This window comes from Crinia signifera, chromosome 4, assembly GCF_055691185.1.
Source record: "Crinia signifera chromosome 4, ASM5569118v1, whole genome shotgun sequence".
Lineage (NCBI taxonomy): Eukaryota > Metazoa > Chordata > Amphibia > Anura > Myobatrachidae > Crinia > Crinia signifera.
Window position 1 is genome coordinate 191500823 of NC_139220.1, and position 18486 is coordinate 191519308.

The 18486-nt window shown below is 44.6% G+C and overlaps 1 protein-coding gene across 2 annotated transcripts in view; it reads left to right on the plus strand.

Annotated features, from left to right (window-relative positions):
* TSPAN33 (tetraspanin 33) overlaps positions 1-18486 on the plus strand; it is a 61772-nt gene that overhangs the window by 35383 nt on the left and 7903 nt on the right. For both annotated transcript variants that reach the window (XM_083183279.1, XM_083183280.1), the window contains 3 exons: positions 10385-10512; positions 12486-12560; positions 16746-16841. In XM_083183279.1, the coding sequence (XP_083039405.1) occupies positions 10385-10512; positions 12486-12560; positions 16746-16841 (299 nt within the window). The remainder of the gene's footprint in view (positions 1-10384; positions 10513-12485; positions 12561-16745; positions 16842-18486) is intronic.

Below are 18486 nucleotides of genomic sequence, written 5' to 3' on the forward strand. Positions count from 1 at the left end.
ACGGTGGGTCTATTTCACTCTGAAGAGATTTCGTTTTTGTTAACCTCATGCCCGGCTGTTCCCTTAGTATTGGGTCACCCCTGGCTGGAGAAACATAACCCTTCTATTGATTGGAATACTGGAGAGATAGCTCGTTGGAGTCCTCAGTGCTCTAAACATTGTCTCAAGCCTTCATTGCTTCAGGCATCGGTATCTTTCTCCGAAATTCCGGTTCCCTATCGGGAATTTGCCGATGTTTTCTCTAAAGGGAAAGCGGATGGTCTTCCTCCACATCGTCCCTACGATTGTGCCATAAAGCTGTTACCCAATGCTTCTCTTCCCAAAGGGAGACTGTACGCCTTGTCCATTCCCGAGACCAAGGCCATGGATGAATATGTACAAGAAAGTCTTAAGAAAGGGTTCATCCGGCCTTCCAAGTCACCACTTAGTGCCGGTTTCTTTTTTGTGGCTAAAAAAGACGGCTCCCTTAGGCCATGCATTGATTTCCGAGCGCTCAATAAAATCACCATAAAAAATACCTATCCCCTTCCCTTGATCTCTGTACTCTTCGATCAATTACGGTCAGCCACCATCTTCACCAAGATTGATCTCAGAGGAGCTTACAATCTCATCAGAATCAAGGAAGGCGACGAGTGGAAGACAGCCTTCAGTACTCAGACTGGGCATTATGAGTACTTGGTGATGCCTTTTGGTCTTTCTAATGCGCCCGCTGTGTTCCAAGATTTTATCAATGACGTTCTGCGGGATTTTTTAGGCACATTTGTGGTCGTTTATTTAGACGACATCTTGATTTTTTCACCTGATATCGTTTCTCATAGAACTCAAGTCAAGCAGGTGCTTCAAAGATTACGAGAGAACCAGCTGTTTGCCAAGACTGAGAAGTGTGAGTTCGAAGTTGCTCAGGTGGCCTTCTTGGGGTATATCATTTCTTCCAAAGGATTTCAAATGGATCCTAAGAAAGTCCAAGCCATACTGGATTGGGCCCGACCCACTAATTTAAAGGCGGTCCAACGCTTCTTAGGTTTTGCAAACTACTACAGGCGTTTTATTCATTCTTTTTCTACCATTGTAGCGCCTTTGGTTGCATTGACCAAGAAAGGAGCTGATCCGTCCAGGTGGTCGCCCCAAGCGGAGCAAGCGTTTGAGACACTCAAACAAGCGTTTATCACGGCTCCCATCCTCAAACATCCTGATCCCAATCTCCCCTTCATTGTGGAGGTGGATGCCTCCGAGGTGGGGGCTGGAGCTGTTCTGTCTCAAGGAGAGCTTGATGCCGTTGACCTGTATCCTTGTGCGTACATGTCAAAAAAATTTTCTTCAGCTGAAGCCAACTACGACGTCGGGAACAGAGAGCTACTAGCCATCAAGTGGGCCTTTGAAGAATGGCGCCATTGGTTGGAAGGAGCGGTTCATCAAGTCCTAGTTCTTACTGATCATAAGAACTTACAGTATATTGAGACAGCAAAGAGACTCAATGCTCGGCAGGCGCGTTGGGCCTTGTTTTTCATGCGCTTTAACTTTGTCATCACTTATAGGCCAGGGTCGAAAAACGCACGAGCAGATGCTCTTTCTCAGTGCTTTCTTCCTCAACATGAAAGTACTACTAGCAAAGCTCCCATTCTTCCTTCATCTTGTATTTGGGTAGGACTCAATCAGACCTTGGAGGGTTTGGTCCGTCAAGCGCAGTGTCAGGCTCCTGCCCAAACTCCACCTGCTCGTCTGTTTGTTCCTGAGTCCTTGCGACGGAGGGTTTTGACGGAGGTCCATGACTCTAGGATTTCTGGACATCCAGGAGTGTTCAAAACATTAGACCTGTTGTCTCGTGTGGTTTGGTGGCCCAGTATGTCTCGCGACACCAAAGAATTCGTGCTGTCTTGCCCAACTTGTGCCCGGCATAAGGTACCTCGCTCTCGGCCTTTTGGGGAACTTCTTCCTTTAGCCATTCCCTCGAGGCCCTGGTCTCATATAGCCATGGACTTCGTAGTAAGTCTTCCTGTTTCTTCCAACTGTCAGGTTATATGGGTGGTCATTGACAGATTTTCGAAAATGGCACATTTTGTACCTCTTAAGCAGTTGCCATCTGCAAAACAACTGGTCGATTTGTTTGTACAACACATCTTTAGGCTTCACGGACTGCCTACGGATATTGTCTCTGACCGAGGTCCTCAGTTCGTGGCACAGTTTTGGAGACTCTTCTGTTCTTCTCTTAAGATTAGCACCAGTTTGACCTCTGCATTTCATCCCCAGTCTAATGGGCAGACTGAGCGTTTAAACCAGTCACTCAAGCAATACCTGCGGTGTTTTGTGTCAAAATTACAGGATGACTGGGTTAACGTTCTTCCATTGGCGGAATTTGCGTATAATAACGCATACCATTCTGCATCTAGAACGTCACCCTTCTTTGCAGTGTTTGGGTTTCACCCTCGAGCCAACTCCCTAGGACCAGAAGCTGTAAAGTCTCCCTCCTCTGCTGCGTCTCGCCTCAGGGTCTTATGGAGGAAAATTGATGTTGTTCTCAAGGAGACGGCTTGTAAAGAGAAGGTTTTTGCCGATCAATCCAGAAGGCCTTGTCCATTTAAGGTCGGTGATTGGGTGTGGTTATCCACCCGAAATATCAAACTTCATCAACCTTCGGCTAGGCTGGGGCCCAGGTTTATTGGTCCATTTCGGATTATCAAGAGGGTTAATCCGGTGGCATTTCGTCTCTTGCTACCTAAATCCCTCAGGATATCCAACACATTTCATGCATCCCTTCTTAAGCCGGTATTTTTCTCCCAGAGATTTCCTCGCAAGATCAACGCTGCTCCTTCTCCAGTGGTGGTACAGGGTCAACAAGAATTCCTCGTAGAGAAGATTCTGGATTCTAAGATTGTTAGAGGCTCTCTCCGATTTTTGATTCATTGGAGGGGTTACGGTCCTGAGGAGAGGTCCTGGATTCCCGATAGGGATTTGCATGCCCCTGATCTCAAAAGAAAATTCTTTCAGGAGTTTCCTCATAAACCCGGTGGTAGGGGTTTTTTAACCCCTCCTCAAGGGGGGGGTACTGTCAGCTCCCGGAAGCGGGGGTTGCGGCGGCGGGTGTACGGTGCACGGAGGGCGCACGCGGCGCCTCCGCCCTGCACCGCCGGTCCTCCACGGATGGCGTCCACCCGGCAGGGGGACGCAGGTTCTGTTCTCCCCCAAGAGCGGGGGTCGCGGCGACGGAAGGCCGGTGCACAGAGGATGCACACGGCACTTCCGCCCTGCATTGCCGAGCCCCCTCTGACCACTTCCGCCCGGCAGGGGGACGCAGCCTTTAGGTCCCGGCGTTCCCCTGCAGCCGCAGGGAGGTTGCCAGGCAACAGGGGACGCCGCGGACGTCACGCTCGGCCACCTGATCCCACGCTGGAACTGGGGGCAGGATTGAGCAGCGGCGCCTGCTGATTGGCAGGTCTATCCCTCTTAAGGGATTCACACCTCCAAGATGGCGCCGGTTATAGCTTTCAGCTTATGTATCCGGTCCCTGGAGTTGCTACTTGTCGGTCTGCTCCAGTCCTGGTATCCGTCTGCTTGTTCCAGCTTCTGATTCCTGGATATTCCTGTTGTTTGGTTTACCCTGCTTTCCAGTGGTTGCTCCATCTCATCCCTGGCAGGAGGCTGCGTTGGTTTCACGTCTTCCATTCCTTGGTGGGCCACGTAAGTGCTCCTTTGGAGCCTGGTTATTCTTTATTTCTGTTTTTGGGTCCGCCGTGACCCCAGCCCCTCCGTGGGACCTCCCTTGTGTCCGTTCTATTCATTTCCCTCCTGGGCATTTTCTTCTTGCGCCCTTAGTTTCCTTAGGCAGGGGTGTCCCCGTTTTCCATCTATTCCCTGCTTTGGGGAACCCTGTTTTCCTTACTTTTTCATTCAGTGTTCCCCGTCCTCATTGTGTCTGTGACTAGGTCGCACAACCCGTCCTTGGCCTGGTGCCGGTCAGTCAGGGGTCCCTTCTCAGCTAGGTCCGGTAGCTAGTGGTCCTCTTGTGCTACCCCCTGGTGATCGCTTGCCCTTTGTCTCCTCTTAACACCTGGCTGCATCGGGGTCGGAGCCGGCTTAACCAGCTCCTTCGGACGCGGCGGCTACAGGCGAAGCCTAGCTCTCTGCAGGGGCAATCCATCTACCCGGGGGACTCAACAGAGTGAGTGCAGGGTTCGCTGCGGCCGTCCTAAACAGCGGTCTCAGCCACAGGCTCACGCCTGACCAGTACGCCTCCTGGCCCAGATTACCACGTGGTGCCTCCTCAGGCAGCGTAACAATAATATTATTAGTATGAGCTATTAATATGAGCTAATTAGAGGGGGGGACATCCCTAAAAATAGGGATTTAAGCTAGGATAACATGATTTACACTGCTTATAGGTGTATGTTCATGGACATCGAAAATGATATAATACCCATAATTTTGGGTATTATATCATTTTCGATGTCCATGAACATACACCTATAAGCAGTGTAAATCATGTTATCCTAGCTTAAATCCCTATTTTTAGGGATGTCCCCCCCTCTAATTAGCTCATATTAATAGCTCATACTAATAATATTATATTACCATTAGCCCACACTAATACTACATAAGTTTATATTTTAATATAGTGGTCCAGATTAATAGTGGTCCATTTCACACATTAATACACTGAATAATATTACATAAGTTTATTTTAGAATATAGTGGTCCAAATTAATAGTGGTCCATTTCACACATTTATACACCGAATAATATAAAGGTAGTATTACCTAGTAACACCCTTCCATTATAGCAAGATCATTATAATGTCTTGCTCCCACCCTCCCCGCCCCACTCTTATAGTATTCACTATGATAAATGTGCGCTCATTTGCGCTAAATTATCGTAAAGAACTCCCCCCCCCCATAATTAAATATACACTCCACATAGTTAACGAATGCACATTTTTGTATAAATGAATTATCTAGCATTTCCTATACAACACCCCCCCCCCCCCCCCCATAATTAAATATACACTCCTCTTACTTAACGTATGCACGTAATGAATGAAGAATTATATACCTCATATAATAGATACGGGTTTGCACGTCACCCATCAAATTAGTATAGTAATTATACCGGACTTTAATTTGAAAACCCTTGCAAGGATTACTAAGTTAGCGCACAACTGTAAAGTAGCCGGTACATTGATAGAATGCACGATAGGAAACTCATATCACTGATAGGAACCTTGTTATTGAGAATTGCGGGGACATATTTGATGGTGCACCTTGTATTGTTGCACGCATACATGGACGCATACATGGACGTGTGGTCCACCGCTAATGTCCAGCCTTATGGTGAGCCGCTTATAACTATGGGGATCTATAGGATAGCGCACTTAGTGCAGGCCAGCTGGGACGCATATTAGTTGATGAGCGGACCAGTCACAAACAGTTAAGTTCCGCCCACACAGGAAGTAGTCAGGTGGAACGCACACGAGCGGGCGTGCGTTCCACCACACTTATTAACAGAATTGACCTTATATACAATACTCTAAACTTTTTTCTTATATTGGGTGGCAATAGTGGGTAGCGATAACACAACCTATCCACTCACTATATCAAATATACAGCTATTTAAGACTTTTTTTGATAATGATATACCGGAAATTGATCTGGGTATATGTCCCTATATAAAGGCTCCACAATTCACTAGGCAGTTGTCGTCAGCCAGTGAAGGAGCTACTCAATATTGCTACATTGTGGTGAGTTAATACCTTTGGAATTCATATGGTTACTTTGTTTAGTAACATTCTGTAAAACTGTGATACATCTTCTGAAGTATTACCAAAGATTTGTACTGCTTTTTATGATACCCTAATACTTATAAGAAACTGTATTATGCTCCTATTTTTTGATCATGTTATTTACTATATATATTTCTAAAAGCTATGTTATGTAAATAAGGGCTATTATAGGATCTGTTTAATTACATCAAACTAGAGAGATATCAGATAAATATAGAAATTGGAATGAATTATACTATGTTATTCCCCCGCTCCCCAATATATTGGATCAAACTGTATATTAGTAACGGTGATTTTCACCAATCTAACGGCCATAAAACTTATCCTTTTTAGGTGACATATATTTGTGAAGTGATTTCTCAAAACCAAGTCACTTTGAAATTATCCACTGGTTTTGGAAAATTTTACCTACTTTTACACGGTAGGTTTGATATAAATTCACTTTTTTTATGGAACCCCGTATTATAAAATTATTAATAGGTTTGACATTTTTTAGATTCTGTGAGTTCTACTCCCGATGATCGTTGTGTCTCTTTAAATTCATAAGGCCGGGGTGGCCTTTCCATCTCATCCACCATTTTGGTACGTAATTATCACTCAATTCCTATATTGGACAAATTTTTCACCTGTGAATGATTACTAAATTTATTATTTAGGTATGGTGAACCCTATAACTTAAGTCCACGTCTATCCATATCGGATTCTTCAAACTAGATCACTTTCCTACTGGTATGTAGTATATGGGTATTATTTTTAACAAATTTCATTCCATTCTTGAATTACGTAACTTACTATCATTTTTGTTACTCAAAAATCCTTATAGTGCCTTTACACCTGAAGACCGGGTGCTTATTAGCTAAAAGAAAGCTCCCCCCTGAATCACCTGATTAGGGGTATGTTAATTAATTAAATAAATTAAACTATTCTGTGGTTACCAGTCAAATATTAAGCTATAAATAAATATTTTCAGACTCTAAACTCCGATATTCACGGATATTCATCAACATCTAATCATCTAGCCTGTTTGGCGTTCACTTACCTTTCACGGGTATGTAGCCTGGCTAAATGCCAGTCTTTATCCTCCGTTACCTTCACTTGCTTGCTCTTCTGTTCATGTTGTTATGTGTATTCATTGGTTATTTTAATTGCATTTTAGATTTTATCATTATCCTGTATGAATTATTAACGTTGATCATACACTCAGGAAAAAATTATTCTGGTATGTACTCAAAGATTAAAGAAATTATACCTGCTGTATGGATATTGATACGTAGTGATCCAATACTGAAAGTATGCCCCTTGCTTTTTCTTTCTGTACCATTTTTAGTCTTACCCCTGAAGAAGTCGTTCTGACGAAACGCGTTGGGTTTCAATAAAGAACTTTTTTACAAGAACAAGAACTCCACGTTTCATTCGGGAAAGGGACAATTATCTATTGTCGTTATATGAAATTTCTACCAGTGTTTTATATTATACAAAAGTGACTAGGTGGTACATAATTCAGCGCTCTCCGATAAACCTCTTTTTTTCGTGTATCTCTTGCCTGACTCCCACTAACAGGGGAGCCTTATCGGAGTAGCAGCAGATATTAAGAACTGTTAGCGCAATACGAGGTCCATATTGTATTTTTATATATATATATATATATATATATATATATATATATTCCAACAAGGGTTTGGCACTCCCTGCAATAAGTGGTAATATATATATATATATTTTAAGAAATAGCACAGTGAAACATTTACAGTAAACAAGCTGTGTTTACCATGATGTAAGCCTTATAATACGTGTGTGTGTGTGTGTGTGTGTGTATATATATATATATATATATATATATATATATATATATATATATATATATATATATATATATATATATATATATATAGATATATACATAGACTCACATGTAAATGCAAGATTACAAACATGCACAGCTGTGCAACAGGACATAAAAAGTAAACACGACGAGCAGCTTACAGTAAAGGCAAATCACCAAAGTATAAGGAGAGCATGATCATGGGCCATTGAAGTGAAGGAAGCTTAACCTGACCGGTGTACAGAAGTGCACTATGTTGTAGTAACACGTGCAAGGACCAAGTGAAACATTGGAGTGCTATACCAAATTATTAAATGTAGGGGTATTGCATTGATCTGTTTTACAGATGTGTCCACATACATCTAATCTCCTTTTGCAGCTCTTCTAATCATTCTGTTTGTTACTTGATAGCACCTAGTGAGTTACGTGCAACTTTTTTCCGTTAAAATGTTGTCTTATTTGCAACAACGCTTATTCGGATTAAATAAGTGCCTATACTCTGCGTGTGACCACAGCTGTATCTACATATGAAATACAAACTTACAGTGTTTGTAACATACCATTTCATATAAAGGTACAGGTGCGGCTGCATAAAGAATAGAGATATGTCACATATTATTTTTGTACTTGTTTCCTAGAACGGAGCCCACGATATTGATCTTAGGCATCGCAAGAAAAAAAATCGCGTTGTCGTATTACATGCGGCCAAAAAATCGCATGCGATGCGACCGACGCGATTACCGCGATTTTACATAGGGAACAATGCTAAATGGCCCAATTGACCCGATTTCACATAGGGAACAATGTTAAATGGCCCACAGACCCCAAATACCCACCCTGAAGTGTGAAATGGCCCCCACAATTGTTAATGCCACCTCACCATCAACGTCAACCCGAAGCGTGGCGAGCGCAGCGAGCCCGCGAGGGGTGGCGGTACGCGTCCTCCGACCTTTTCATACCCCCACTATCCACGTCGGCGTGGAGTTGAGAATAGAAAGTGTGGCGAGCGCAGCGAGCCACCGAGCCCGAAGCGTGGTGAGCGCAGCGAGCCCCACGAGGGGACGCGGATACCTTCACAGCTATACGCGTCCCCTCGCGGGCTTCACAGGTATCCGCGTCCCCTCGCGGGGCTCGGTGGCTCGCTGCGCTCTCCACACTTTCTATTCTCAACTGTACGCCGACGTGGATAGTGGGGGTATGAAAAGGTTGGAGGGCGCGTACCTCCACCCCTCGCGGGCTCGCTGCGCTTGCCACGCTTCGAGTTGATGGTGGGGTGGCGTTAACAATTGGGGGGGCCATTTCACACTTCAGGGTGGCTATTTGGGGTGTGTGGGCCATTTAACATTGATCCCTATGTAAAATCGGGTCAATTGGGCCATTTAACATTGTTCCCTATGTAAAATCGGTAATCGCGTCGGTCGCATCGCATGCGATTTTTTTTGCCGCATGCGATGCGACCGGCGCGATTTACATTTGTCCCTGCATTTTTATGTAAAATTGCAGGCATCGCATCGGTCGCATCGCATGCCATTATAACGGCATGCGATGTACATGCGATGCCGCCGATGGGCGCCGTTCTAGGAAACAAGTACCATTATTTTAATCAGCAGAGTCTGCTTGTGAGTCTTCTTCAAATAGCAATGTGAATAAGATGCAAAAGACTTGTGATGCTAACAGAGTTTCAGGGGAATTGTCAGTTCACTCACACCATTCCTCTCCCGCTGTGTGGCATATTAGGACAAGGTGCCCTTATTCAGATCTGATCACAGTACAAATGTGTTCTCCAAATGGGCAAAACAATGTGCACTGCAGGTGGGGCAGATGTAACAGATTTGGGTGGGGTGTGTTGAAACTGAAATCGAAATTTCAGTGTAAAAATAAAGCAGCCTGTATTTACCCTGCCAATAAACAAAATAACTCCCCCAAATCTAACTCTCTCTATACATGTTACATCTGCCCCACCTGCAGTGCACATGGTGTTGCCCATTTTTTAGAACTTTGTACTGCGATCAGATCTAAATAAGGTCTGAGATGTATGAGAACACATAGAGACTTGTTGTGCTTCAAATAAATATAAATATATAGTTGTGAAGTGCGCTACCACCACCTTAATATATGATTGTTACCATGTAAACAATTCTTTGTATATAAAAACATGAGAGATAAATACATTTACAGTGAATCATCTGCCCCATTTCCCAGTACTTTACCATTTGGATATAAGTCATTTTAAAAGATTCCTCTCAGATGTAGCAGTACACACCCATGCTTCTAGGTGCCACGTTCACAATCTCTTTTAACAATATCTCCATATATGGAACTAGACACGCCCTTTGGATGGAGCATGACATGCCCCCTCAATGGGGCGCTGTGCAATATTCTACTACCAACTATAATCTCCCTAAAACTAGTTTTCAAAAGTAGGCAAGTATGGCAAATATATATATTTAATTTTTTTTAAAACTTGTGCTTCCACATTTTTAAGTTAGGAAACTGGGACATCATTGTGTCACTCATTTGACGCTGTGCCTGATTCTGATTTGAAAGTTAAACAAAAACAAGTAACTGTGCACCTGAGCAAAACCATGCTGCACTGTAGGAGAGGCAGATGTAACATGCAGAGATTTAGATTTTGGTGTGGTGGGTACATGCATTAGCCAGTATTTACCCTGCAAATAAATATATAAATGTACTTTCTTCCAAAGCAGAATGAGGTCCAGAGCCAATATCTGCATGAATGGTGGTATGTGGCAATTAATTGTATAATGATGTTTTTATTATCTCATCCATAGAGGCTGCAATGGCCTGTCTCGCTGTGGATCCTGCGCTATTCCTTATTGCTGTTGGTGTGTTGATGTTCCTTATTACATTCTGTGGCTGCATTGGCTCTCTAAGGGAAAACATCTGCCTCTTGCAAACGGTCAGTTATGTAGATAGGATTTTCATGATGATAATATAAATCAGGGTTGCCGACCCTCCCGGAATTTGCGGGAGTCTCCCGAAAATCGGGTCCTTCCTCCCGGCCCCCGGAAGGGTGGGCAACCCTCCCGGAATCAGGGGGACCCCCACTGAGCCCCCCGATCGCGGCATTTATATGCCGCAATCCGCGGGTCTCAGGGGAGGGGGCGGCGCTAAAACGGCACAATCGTGACGTTTTAGCCCCGCCCCCTCCATGGATATCAGTTATTTCTGCTATTTGCTGTAATGGGGGCGGGGCTTAATGACGTCACAGTTAAGCCCCGCCCCCAAAACGCGTAATGCAAGATTCCTCTCCGGGCTTCTCCCGGAGAGGATTTTTTTAAAGTCGGCAACCCTGATATAAATGTAACTTTTCAAAAAGACAAAATAATACTTTTGTGTTGGTGATAGTTGTGTTGTAATCTATTGATATTGTTATACATCATACTTTGTGTCGTTATCTCTCCCTGCATGTCTGATACATAGAAGATAAAAGGAAGCTGAAATGTTTAACTCAGTGGTTCCCAAACTTTTTGAATCATGGCCCCCTAGTATCAGAATATTTGTCAGGGCACCCCCTAGGCCAAAAACTTTTTTTTTTTTTTACCAAGAATTAAAAAAAAAAAAAAAATGAATTAAATAAGTTGTGCTTAAATGTCATCCTTCTGTCCAGTTATGTGGTGAGGAACATGATTCACTTCTATTTATCTACATATTTTATAATTGGAAGCCACAAGCACTGATTTTTGCCTATTACATTGACCATAAACAATTTGAATTGGTTCTGGACCACCAACCTGAGGCACCCCTACAAGTGCTCCGAGGCACCCCAGGGAGCCACGGCACACAATTTGGGAACCACTAGTTTAACTTATATTTATCATGTTGATTTTGGTGCCTTTGCTAGAATTTGGGTACAAAATATGCACCTTCTTGGGAAATCGGCGTATGCTGATTTGGATCGAATAGTAACAGCTGTTGTAGCTACTATGGGGTCGCTTCTATGAATGTGTGTTTAAATGCCAGCAGCGGCTCCTGGTAAGGATCAGTGAGCACATTTTGTGCAATTCGAGCCACCGTAAAGTGTGGCAGCTGTAGCGATGATTCTCACCTGCTAAATAACTGCAGCTAATAGCATTGGCTGTAATAAAGTCTATACTAAAAAAATTTTAAATTAACGCAACATAAACAAATCTGAATCATGCTTGATTTCCCTAGTTAATAGACATAAGATAAAGCACTGTACATTTGAATACATTACTTGGTATATTTTTAATATAGAATGCCTCACCCTGTTCTCAATTTACCCTATGTAATGCTAATGTTGTTACTGTCACTTTGGGGGTTATTCTAGTTCATTCTTTCTGACAAAATCCTTCTTAGATGGACAAAACCATGTGCACTGCAGGTGGGGCAGATGTTACTTGTGCAGAGAGAATTAGATTTGGGTGGGGTTTTTCTTCAAAGTGAGATCTATATTGCAGTGTAAAATAAAGCAGTCAGTATTTTCCCTGCACAGAAACAAAATAACTCACCCAAATATAATTCTCTCTGCACATGTTACATCTGCCCCCCTGCAGTGCACATGGTTTTGTCCATCTAAGAAGGATTTTGTCAGAAAGAATGAACTAGAATAAACCCCTTTGTTATTACACATTTTCTTTGGAACCACTGGGATAGGGTGATCAGTCTATGGATTCATAACCTAGAGATCAAATTGATATTAAATTTTTAATTGTCATGCATTTGCTAGAATATTTATTATACAATTTACTCCAGATTTATTCATGACACGTCTGTTTGTTTATATGTATTTCATTTTACCTTTGGAGGAGAATGTATGAACATGGATTTGGTTTAATTTACCTCTGTTTCAAATAGTTAAAATACCATGAAATATTGTCATTTATTGTGAACATGAATTTGTCTCCCCAGTTCTCCATCTTCCTGACTCTGGTCTTCCTGCTGCAGCTTACTGCTGGCATAGTGGGCTTCGTCTTCTCTGACAGGGTGATGTATTTGATTTATACTGTACTGCACAGATTTTCTATATACAAAATGTGCCTGATTCCGGTTGGCTCACTAAGCAGCGTACATTTGCCACTTAGCGAGCGGGTATATGCCACCCCCCCTCCCTTGCTGAGCTAATGCCCGCATTTGCATATGGATGTATGTGCGCATTTACACACATTTGAATGCGGGTGAAAAATCATTCCATGGCCACCGACCATCGAATGTTTTTTGTTACCTGTTCGCAAATAAAAGTCAGTCTGGACTGTCTATTATTTGCCACGGACATGGCCGAATTCAAGGTGGGCACTGTAACCATGTGACATTAGCCGCCTGTCCCGAGCAGGCTTTGACGCGCCTGTGTTCACATGGGGACGCCCAGTATTTTTCAGGTGGACGTCCACTCTATTTGCGGGTACGCCCAGGAAATGCTGGACTTTCCCATGTCCCAGCCCACTATACGCCCCTTTCCCACCCCCTTCTGTGTGAATGCCTCGGCGAGTGTGATGCTAGTAGGTGTGCGCATGTGAATTTTTGCCTATACGCATGCGCAGACCCGCACCATGAGTCCCCGGACCGACTTAGTTGTGTGCGAGCCAACCTTAATCACCCAGTTGAAGCTAGTTTCCCTTTAACCGTAAGGACCTGGGGAGGAGAGGAGGAGCAAGGTCGGAACAAGGGACCCAAACGGATCCTCACAGGCATGCTTTGCTCGCCATGCTTCGGGCACGTAGGGCTTGTTCCCTTACTATCCACGCCACCACTGGTTGCCTTTAATAATCAGGTGGCAGGCGGAGCAAGACACCACACCCGAAGCGTGGCGTGGGTCCGTTTGGGTCCCTTTTTCCGATCTTGCTCCTCCTCTCCCTGCCCCCTCTCCTCCCCAGGTTCTTACAGCGAAGGGGAACTAGTCACAACCTTAATCACCATCAATGTTTTTATTTCCACTGGAAGCCTGTCAGAAGAGGTTGATAACGTAGTGAGACGCTTGATTGTCTCATGAAATGACATGTATACAGTATTATAATGGAAACAGAATGTTGATGTGCCAAACCAAGATGCCAAAGTAGTCTATTTAGAATGGCCAGAAAAGTTGCACCAAAGGCTAAAACACGAATGATGCCTTGTATGGCACTAGGTACTTGTGTATTATCACGGCGCCCACGATTTCCATCGCAGGGCATTGTACAATGAAAAATCGCATCGCATGCGATGCGATTTCACCCGATTTGTAATTGTACAGGCACCCAGATGCCTTATTACCATGTTAAATGCCCCACCAGACCCGATTTTTAACTGTATACCCACCCTCATGGGTCATGAGTATGTGAAATGCCCCCCCATTGTTAACGCCACCCCACTATGAACGCCAACCCGAAGCGTGGTGAGCGCAACGAGCCCGCGAGGGGCGGAGGTACGCGTCCTCCGACCTTTTCATACCCCCACTATCCACGTCAGCGTGGAGTTGATATTATAAAGTGTGGCGAACGCAGCGAGCCACCGAGCCCGAAGCGTGGCGAGCGGACGCGTTTACCTGTAATCCGCATCCCCTCGCGGGGCTAGTGTTATGCGATGCGATGGGCGCCGTGATAATACACAAGTACCTGTCACTATAATCTGATCAGTTGGGGCAGCAAGCTCCCTAGCATTGCTATACACCTTTGTGTGTACTCTCTGTAATGTGAGTTCTTCTGTTCTACATCACTTTACAAATCTCTCTTCAAACACAGAGAATAATATATGAAGGTTACATTCTTTACAGAATCCTCCAGGGTGAGTTAGGCAGGACTGTGCATGTAAACTGCAAGGGACCAAATGCCAGATTCAGACCTGATCACTCATCTGCAAATTTGCAGATGTCTGCCAGTGGTTAGCCACCGCACCGACAGAGAAAAACCCGCTCCGTGGAAATCTACGAGTGAATTGCGAAAATTTTGCAATCATTTATCTAGTCACACATCCATACGCAACTCACTCACCATCTAATAATTTTTCCCATTCTGTGCAAATGTGAGTTAGCCTGACCTTTCCACAACTCTGCATCACAGATAGGCTGATCTAGACCAGCGCTGACATCACAGACCATTTTATTCCAGATTTCCGAATATTTAAGTTACATACTTACCTGGTACACTGGTGGTTCCCCAAAATTCACGGCGTACCTTGGCATCCACAGCGACCGCCGGATCTATCTTCAGTGGCATCCCCGATCCCAAGGATGCATTGAGCATCCTTGGAACCGGCAGAGCCTATAAGAACAGTTCCACTGTTTGCAAGCTGCAGCCTGTGACAGGAAAATGGGATTATTTATTTCCTGTCAGCGCTGTCAGTCTCCTGTGGGACTATTTTATGCCCCTTTCCCACTGCAGCCTTAAAACGGTATTTTGCCGATTTTTGAGGGCAAAATACCGTTTAAGGCTGCAGTGGGAAAGCGCCAGAGTTGAAATACCGTTTAAAGTTAAACGGTATTTCAACCCGTTTTCAGAGCAGGGTTTTGCACGGTAATCTACCGTTTAAGATGCAATGGGAATGCATCTTTAAACGGTAGAGATGATTGCTGATTTTTTTCAGCAATCATCTCCGTGTGTGTACGCTGCCGGGCTGAAAGATTAACCACTTTCAGCCCGGCGGTACGCCCCGCTGCCCCCCCCTCCCCCTCGCCCCCGTCCTGTTATACCCCTTTTACACCTTTTACACGGGTCCCGTGTAAATGGCGGTGTACATGGTCCCGCTGCGGGTGCAGGCACCCGCAGCGGGTCCACAGCGTGCAGCGCTGGGCAAGATGTGCCCAGGTGCTGCGGGAGGAGGGGGGTCCCTGCTGCTGCTGAGGGGAGAGGGGGTACCTGTCAGCCTGACACAGCGCTGCCGCTGCTGTATCTCCCCCCCGGCGGCCGCTGCCGCTGCTGTATCTCCCCCCCCCGGCGGCCGCTGCCGCTGCTGTATCTCCCCCCCCCGGCGGCCGCTGCCGCTGCTGTATCTCCCCCCCCCCCCCGGCGGCCGCTGCCGCTGCTGTATCTCCCCCCCCGGCGGCCGGTCCTTGCGGCGTATGTACAGTCAGTGTCGGCGGTCCCCCTGGCGCAGGGGAAATAGTACTTATTTCCCCTGCGCCAGAGGGACCGCCGACACTGACTGTACATACGCCGCAAGGACCGGCCGCCGGGGGGGGAGATACAGCAGCGGCAGCGCCGTGTCAGGCTGACAGGTACCCGCTCTCCCCTCAGCAGCAGCAGGGACCCCCCTCCTCCCGCAGCACATGGGGACAGCTTCCCCCCTCTACCCCCACAGCACCCGGGGACAGCTTCCCCCCTCTACCCCCTCCAAGCTGCCTGTCTATCCTTGTTGATAGATCTATCTCTATCTCTATCTCTATCTCTATCTCTATCTCTATCTCTATCTCTATCTCTATCTCTATCTCTATCTCTATATCTATATCTATAGATCTTTGAAGAGCTAAAACGTTTTACCTGCAATGGGAATGGTACTTAAATGGCATTTGAAACTGTAATCTGCTGCAGTGGGAATGCTAAATACCATTTAAGATTACCTGTAAACTAAAACGGGTCTGCAGTGGGAAAGCAGCATAAATGGGAGAGTCTGGGACTGCAGCTCCACCAGTCCTAGGTTTGTTTGTCTACATATAACTCTGTAGCTTAGCTCAGTGGGAGTGTACATCCCTCCTTGTAGGCTATAATTGACATCCCTGAATAGTATTACTTGATTTTACTGCTTAGTCACATTTATTTATATTTTTTTTGTCCTAAATACTTCTTACTGCAGCTTTACTTATGGTTTAGTTAGAAGGAGCTCCGCTGTAAAATGTTAGGCTCTGAGCCTGACCACTTTATATACTTTGTACATATTGGTCAGAGTAATACCATCAGCTGTGCCACTTTCTCTGGAATTAGGTGAGCAACGAAGAAAGAAGAGACGTGTTGCAAAGTATAATATACAATTCTTTCATGCTTCCAGGTAGTAATTCAACCATTTCATAAGTAAATCTAGAGTATTAAAAAGGATTCTAGTTCCTCCTTAAGCAATACAAAAAAAAGCTTCTTATTGCATGTATTATATTTATTAGAATCTGTAATGAGTCAGATGATATGATTAAACATGAAATCAGATTATAAAGTTATTGGCTACACCGTCACTGTATGATGGGTAAAATATGAGTATGTTCTCTTACAGGCTCGTGGCAAGGTCAGCGAAGTGATCACTAATGCTATTCTACACTACAGGGATGATCTTGACCTACAGAATCTCATAGATTTTGGGCAAAGAGAGGTGAGTTTAGTAAGAGATGGTGCAGTTGTTGTAGAGAAGTTTATGTTTGAAAGAACAAAAACAATAGTATCAGATAAGTTATTATATTAGTTTCTTTCTACACATCTTGAATAACACTTACAGAACAGGGTCAGGATTGTCATTCAGTATGGCAACACAAACAGTTGCTTCATTGAATGACGTCAGGTGATGGCCAGTTAGTTTGTTGCGTGATTTGGTTGGTCAGTTGTTGCCCATGAGCAGGTTTATAATAGTTACTCTAATAGTGTGTACACATGGTAAGATTTGGCTTCGGATATTCCCGATATAGGGAACATCGGTAGCCAAATCGCATGTAAATGCCATGTGTTTTTAGGGCTTGCGAGCCCGATGCGCTGCCGATGCGTGCTCCCGTGTGAGCGCATATCTGCAGCCAGATAGAGAGGGCAGGCAAGACTATATAGTGACGATCTGCAATATATAGTGTAAATTGTGCCCCTCTGGCATACCGTGAGATGCGAGTCCCAATGCGATCTGATCGCATCGGGACTCGCATCTCACGGCATATCTCACGGCATTAGTTCTCACAAAAACACACAAGAAAACGGGCAATAACGGGGATGTTTTCCTGGGATCTTGCTTCACCTGCCTGAAGCAGGCGATACAATATCCCTGATAAGCCGTGGCATGGGCAGCTTTTTGGGGATAATTGGATAACTGCAGGCTAGCTTATTACCTCTGATCGTGGTACAATATCGTTCAACAGTTTGGGTTCAATTATACTCACAAAACAGCCAGAAAAAGAACTTTCATGTGAAACTCGACAGTCTATTCTTGTTCTTTGAAATTAAAACTATTCCATGCCAAAAATTGCCAAGAAACTGAACATTTCCTACAACTGTATGTACTACTCCCTTCAAAGAATGGCACAAACAGGGCTACTAACCAGAGTAGAAAGAAGTTGAAGGCCCCGGAGCACAACTGAGCAAGAAGATAAGTACATTAGAGAATATCTGAGACTAAAAGAAAAAGATTAATATGGGCAAAAGAACACAAACATTGGACAGAGGAAGATTGGAAAAACCAGTTCTGGACAGGCGATTTGAAGTTTGAGGTGTTTGTATCACACAGAAAAACATTTGTGAGATACAGAACAAGTGAAAGATGCTGAAAGTGTGCCTGACACCATCTGTCAAGCATGGTGGAGGTAATGTGATGGTCTGGGGCTGCTTTGGTAAAGTGGGAGATTTGTACAAGGTGAAAGGGATTTGGATTAAGGAAGGCTATCCCTTCATTTTGCAATGCCATGCCATATCCTGTGGACAGTCCTTGATTGGAGCCAATTTCCTCCTCCAACAGGTCAATGACCTAAAGCACACCTCCATGCAATAACTATTTAGGGAAGAAGCAGGCAGCTGGTATTCTGTCTGTAATAGAGTTGCCAGCGCAGTCACCATATCTCAACCCCATTGAGCTGTTGTGGGAGCAGCAGGACCGTATGGTACAAAAGAAGTGCCCATCAAACCAATCCAACTTGTGGGAGGGGATTCAGGAAGCGTGGTGTGAAATTTCTTCAGATTACCTCAACAAATTAACAACTAGAAAGCCAAAGGTCTGCAATGCCGTAATTGCTGCAAAAGGAGCATTCTTTGATGAAAGCAAAGTA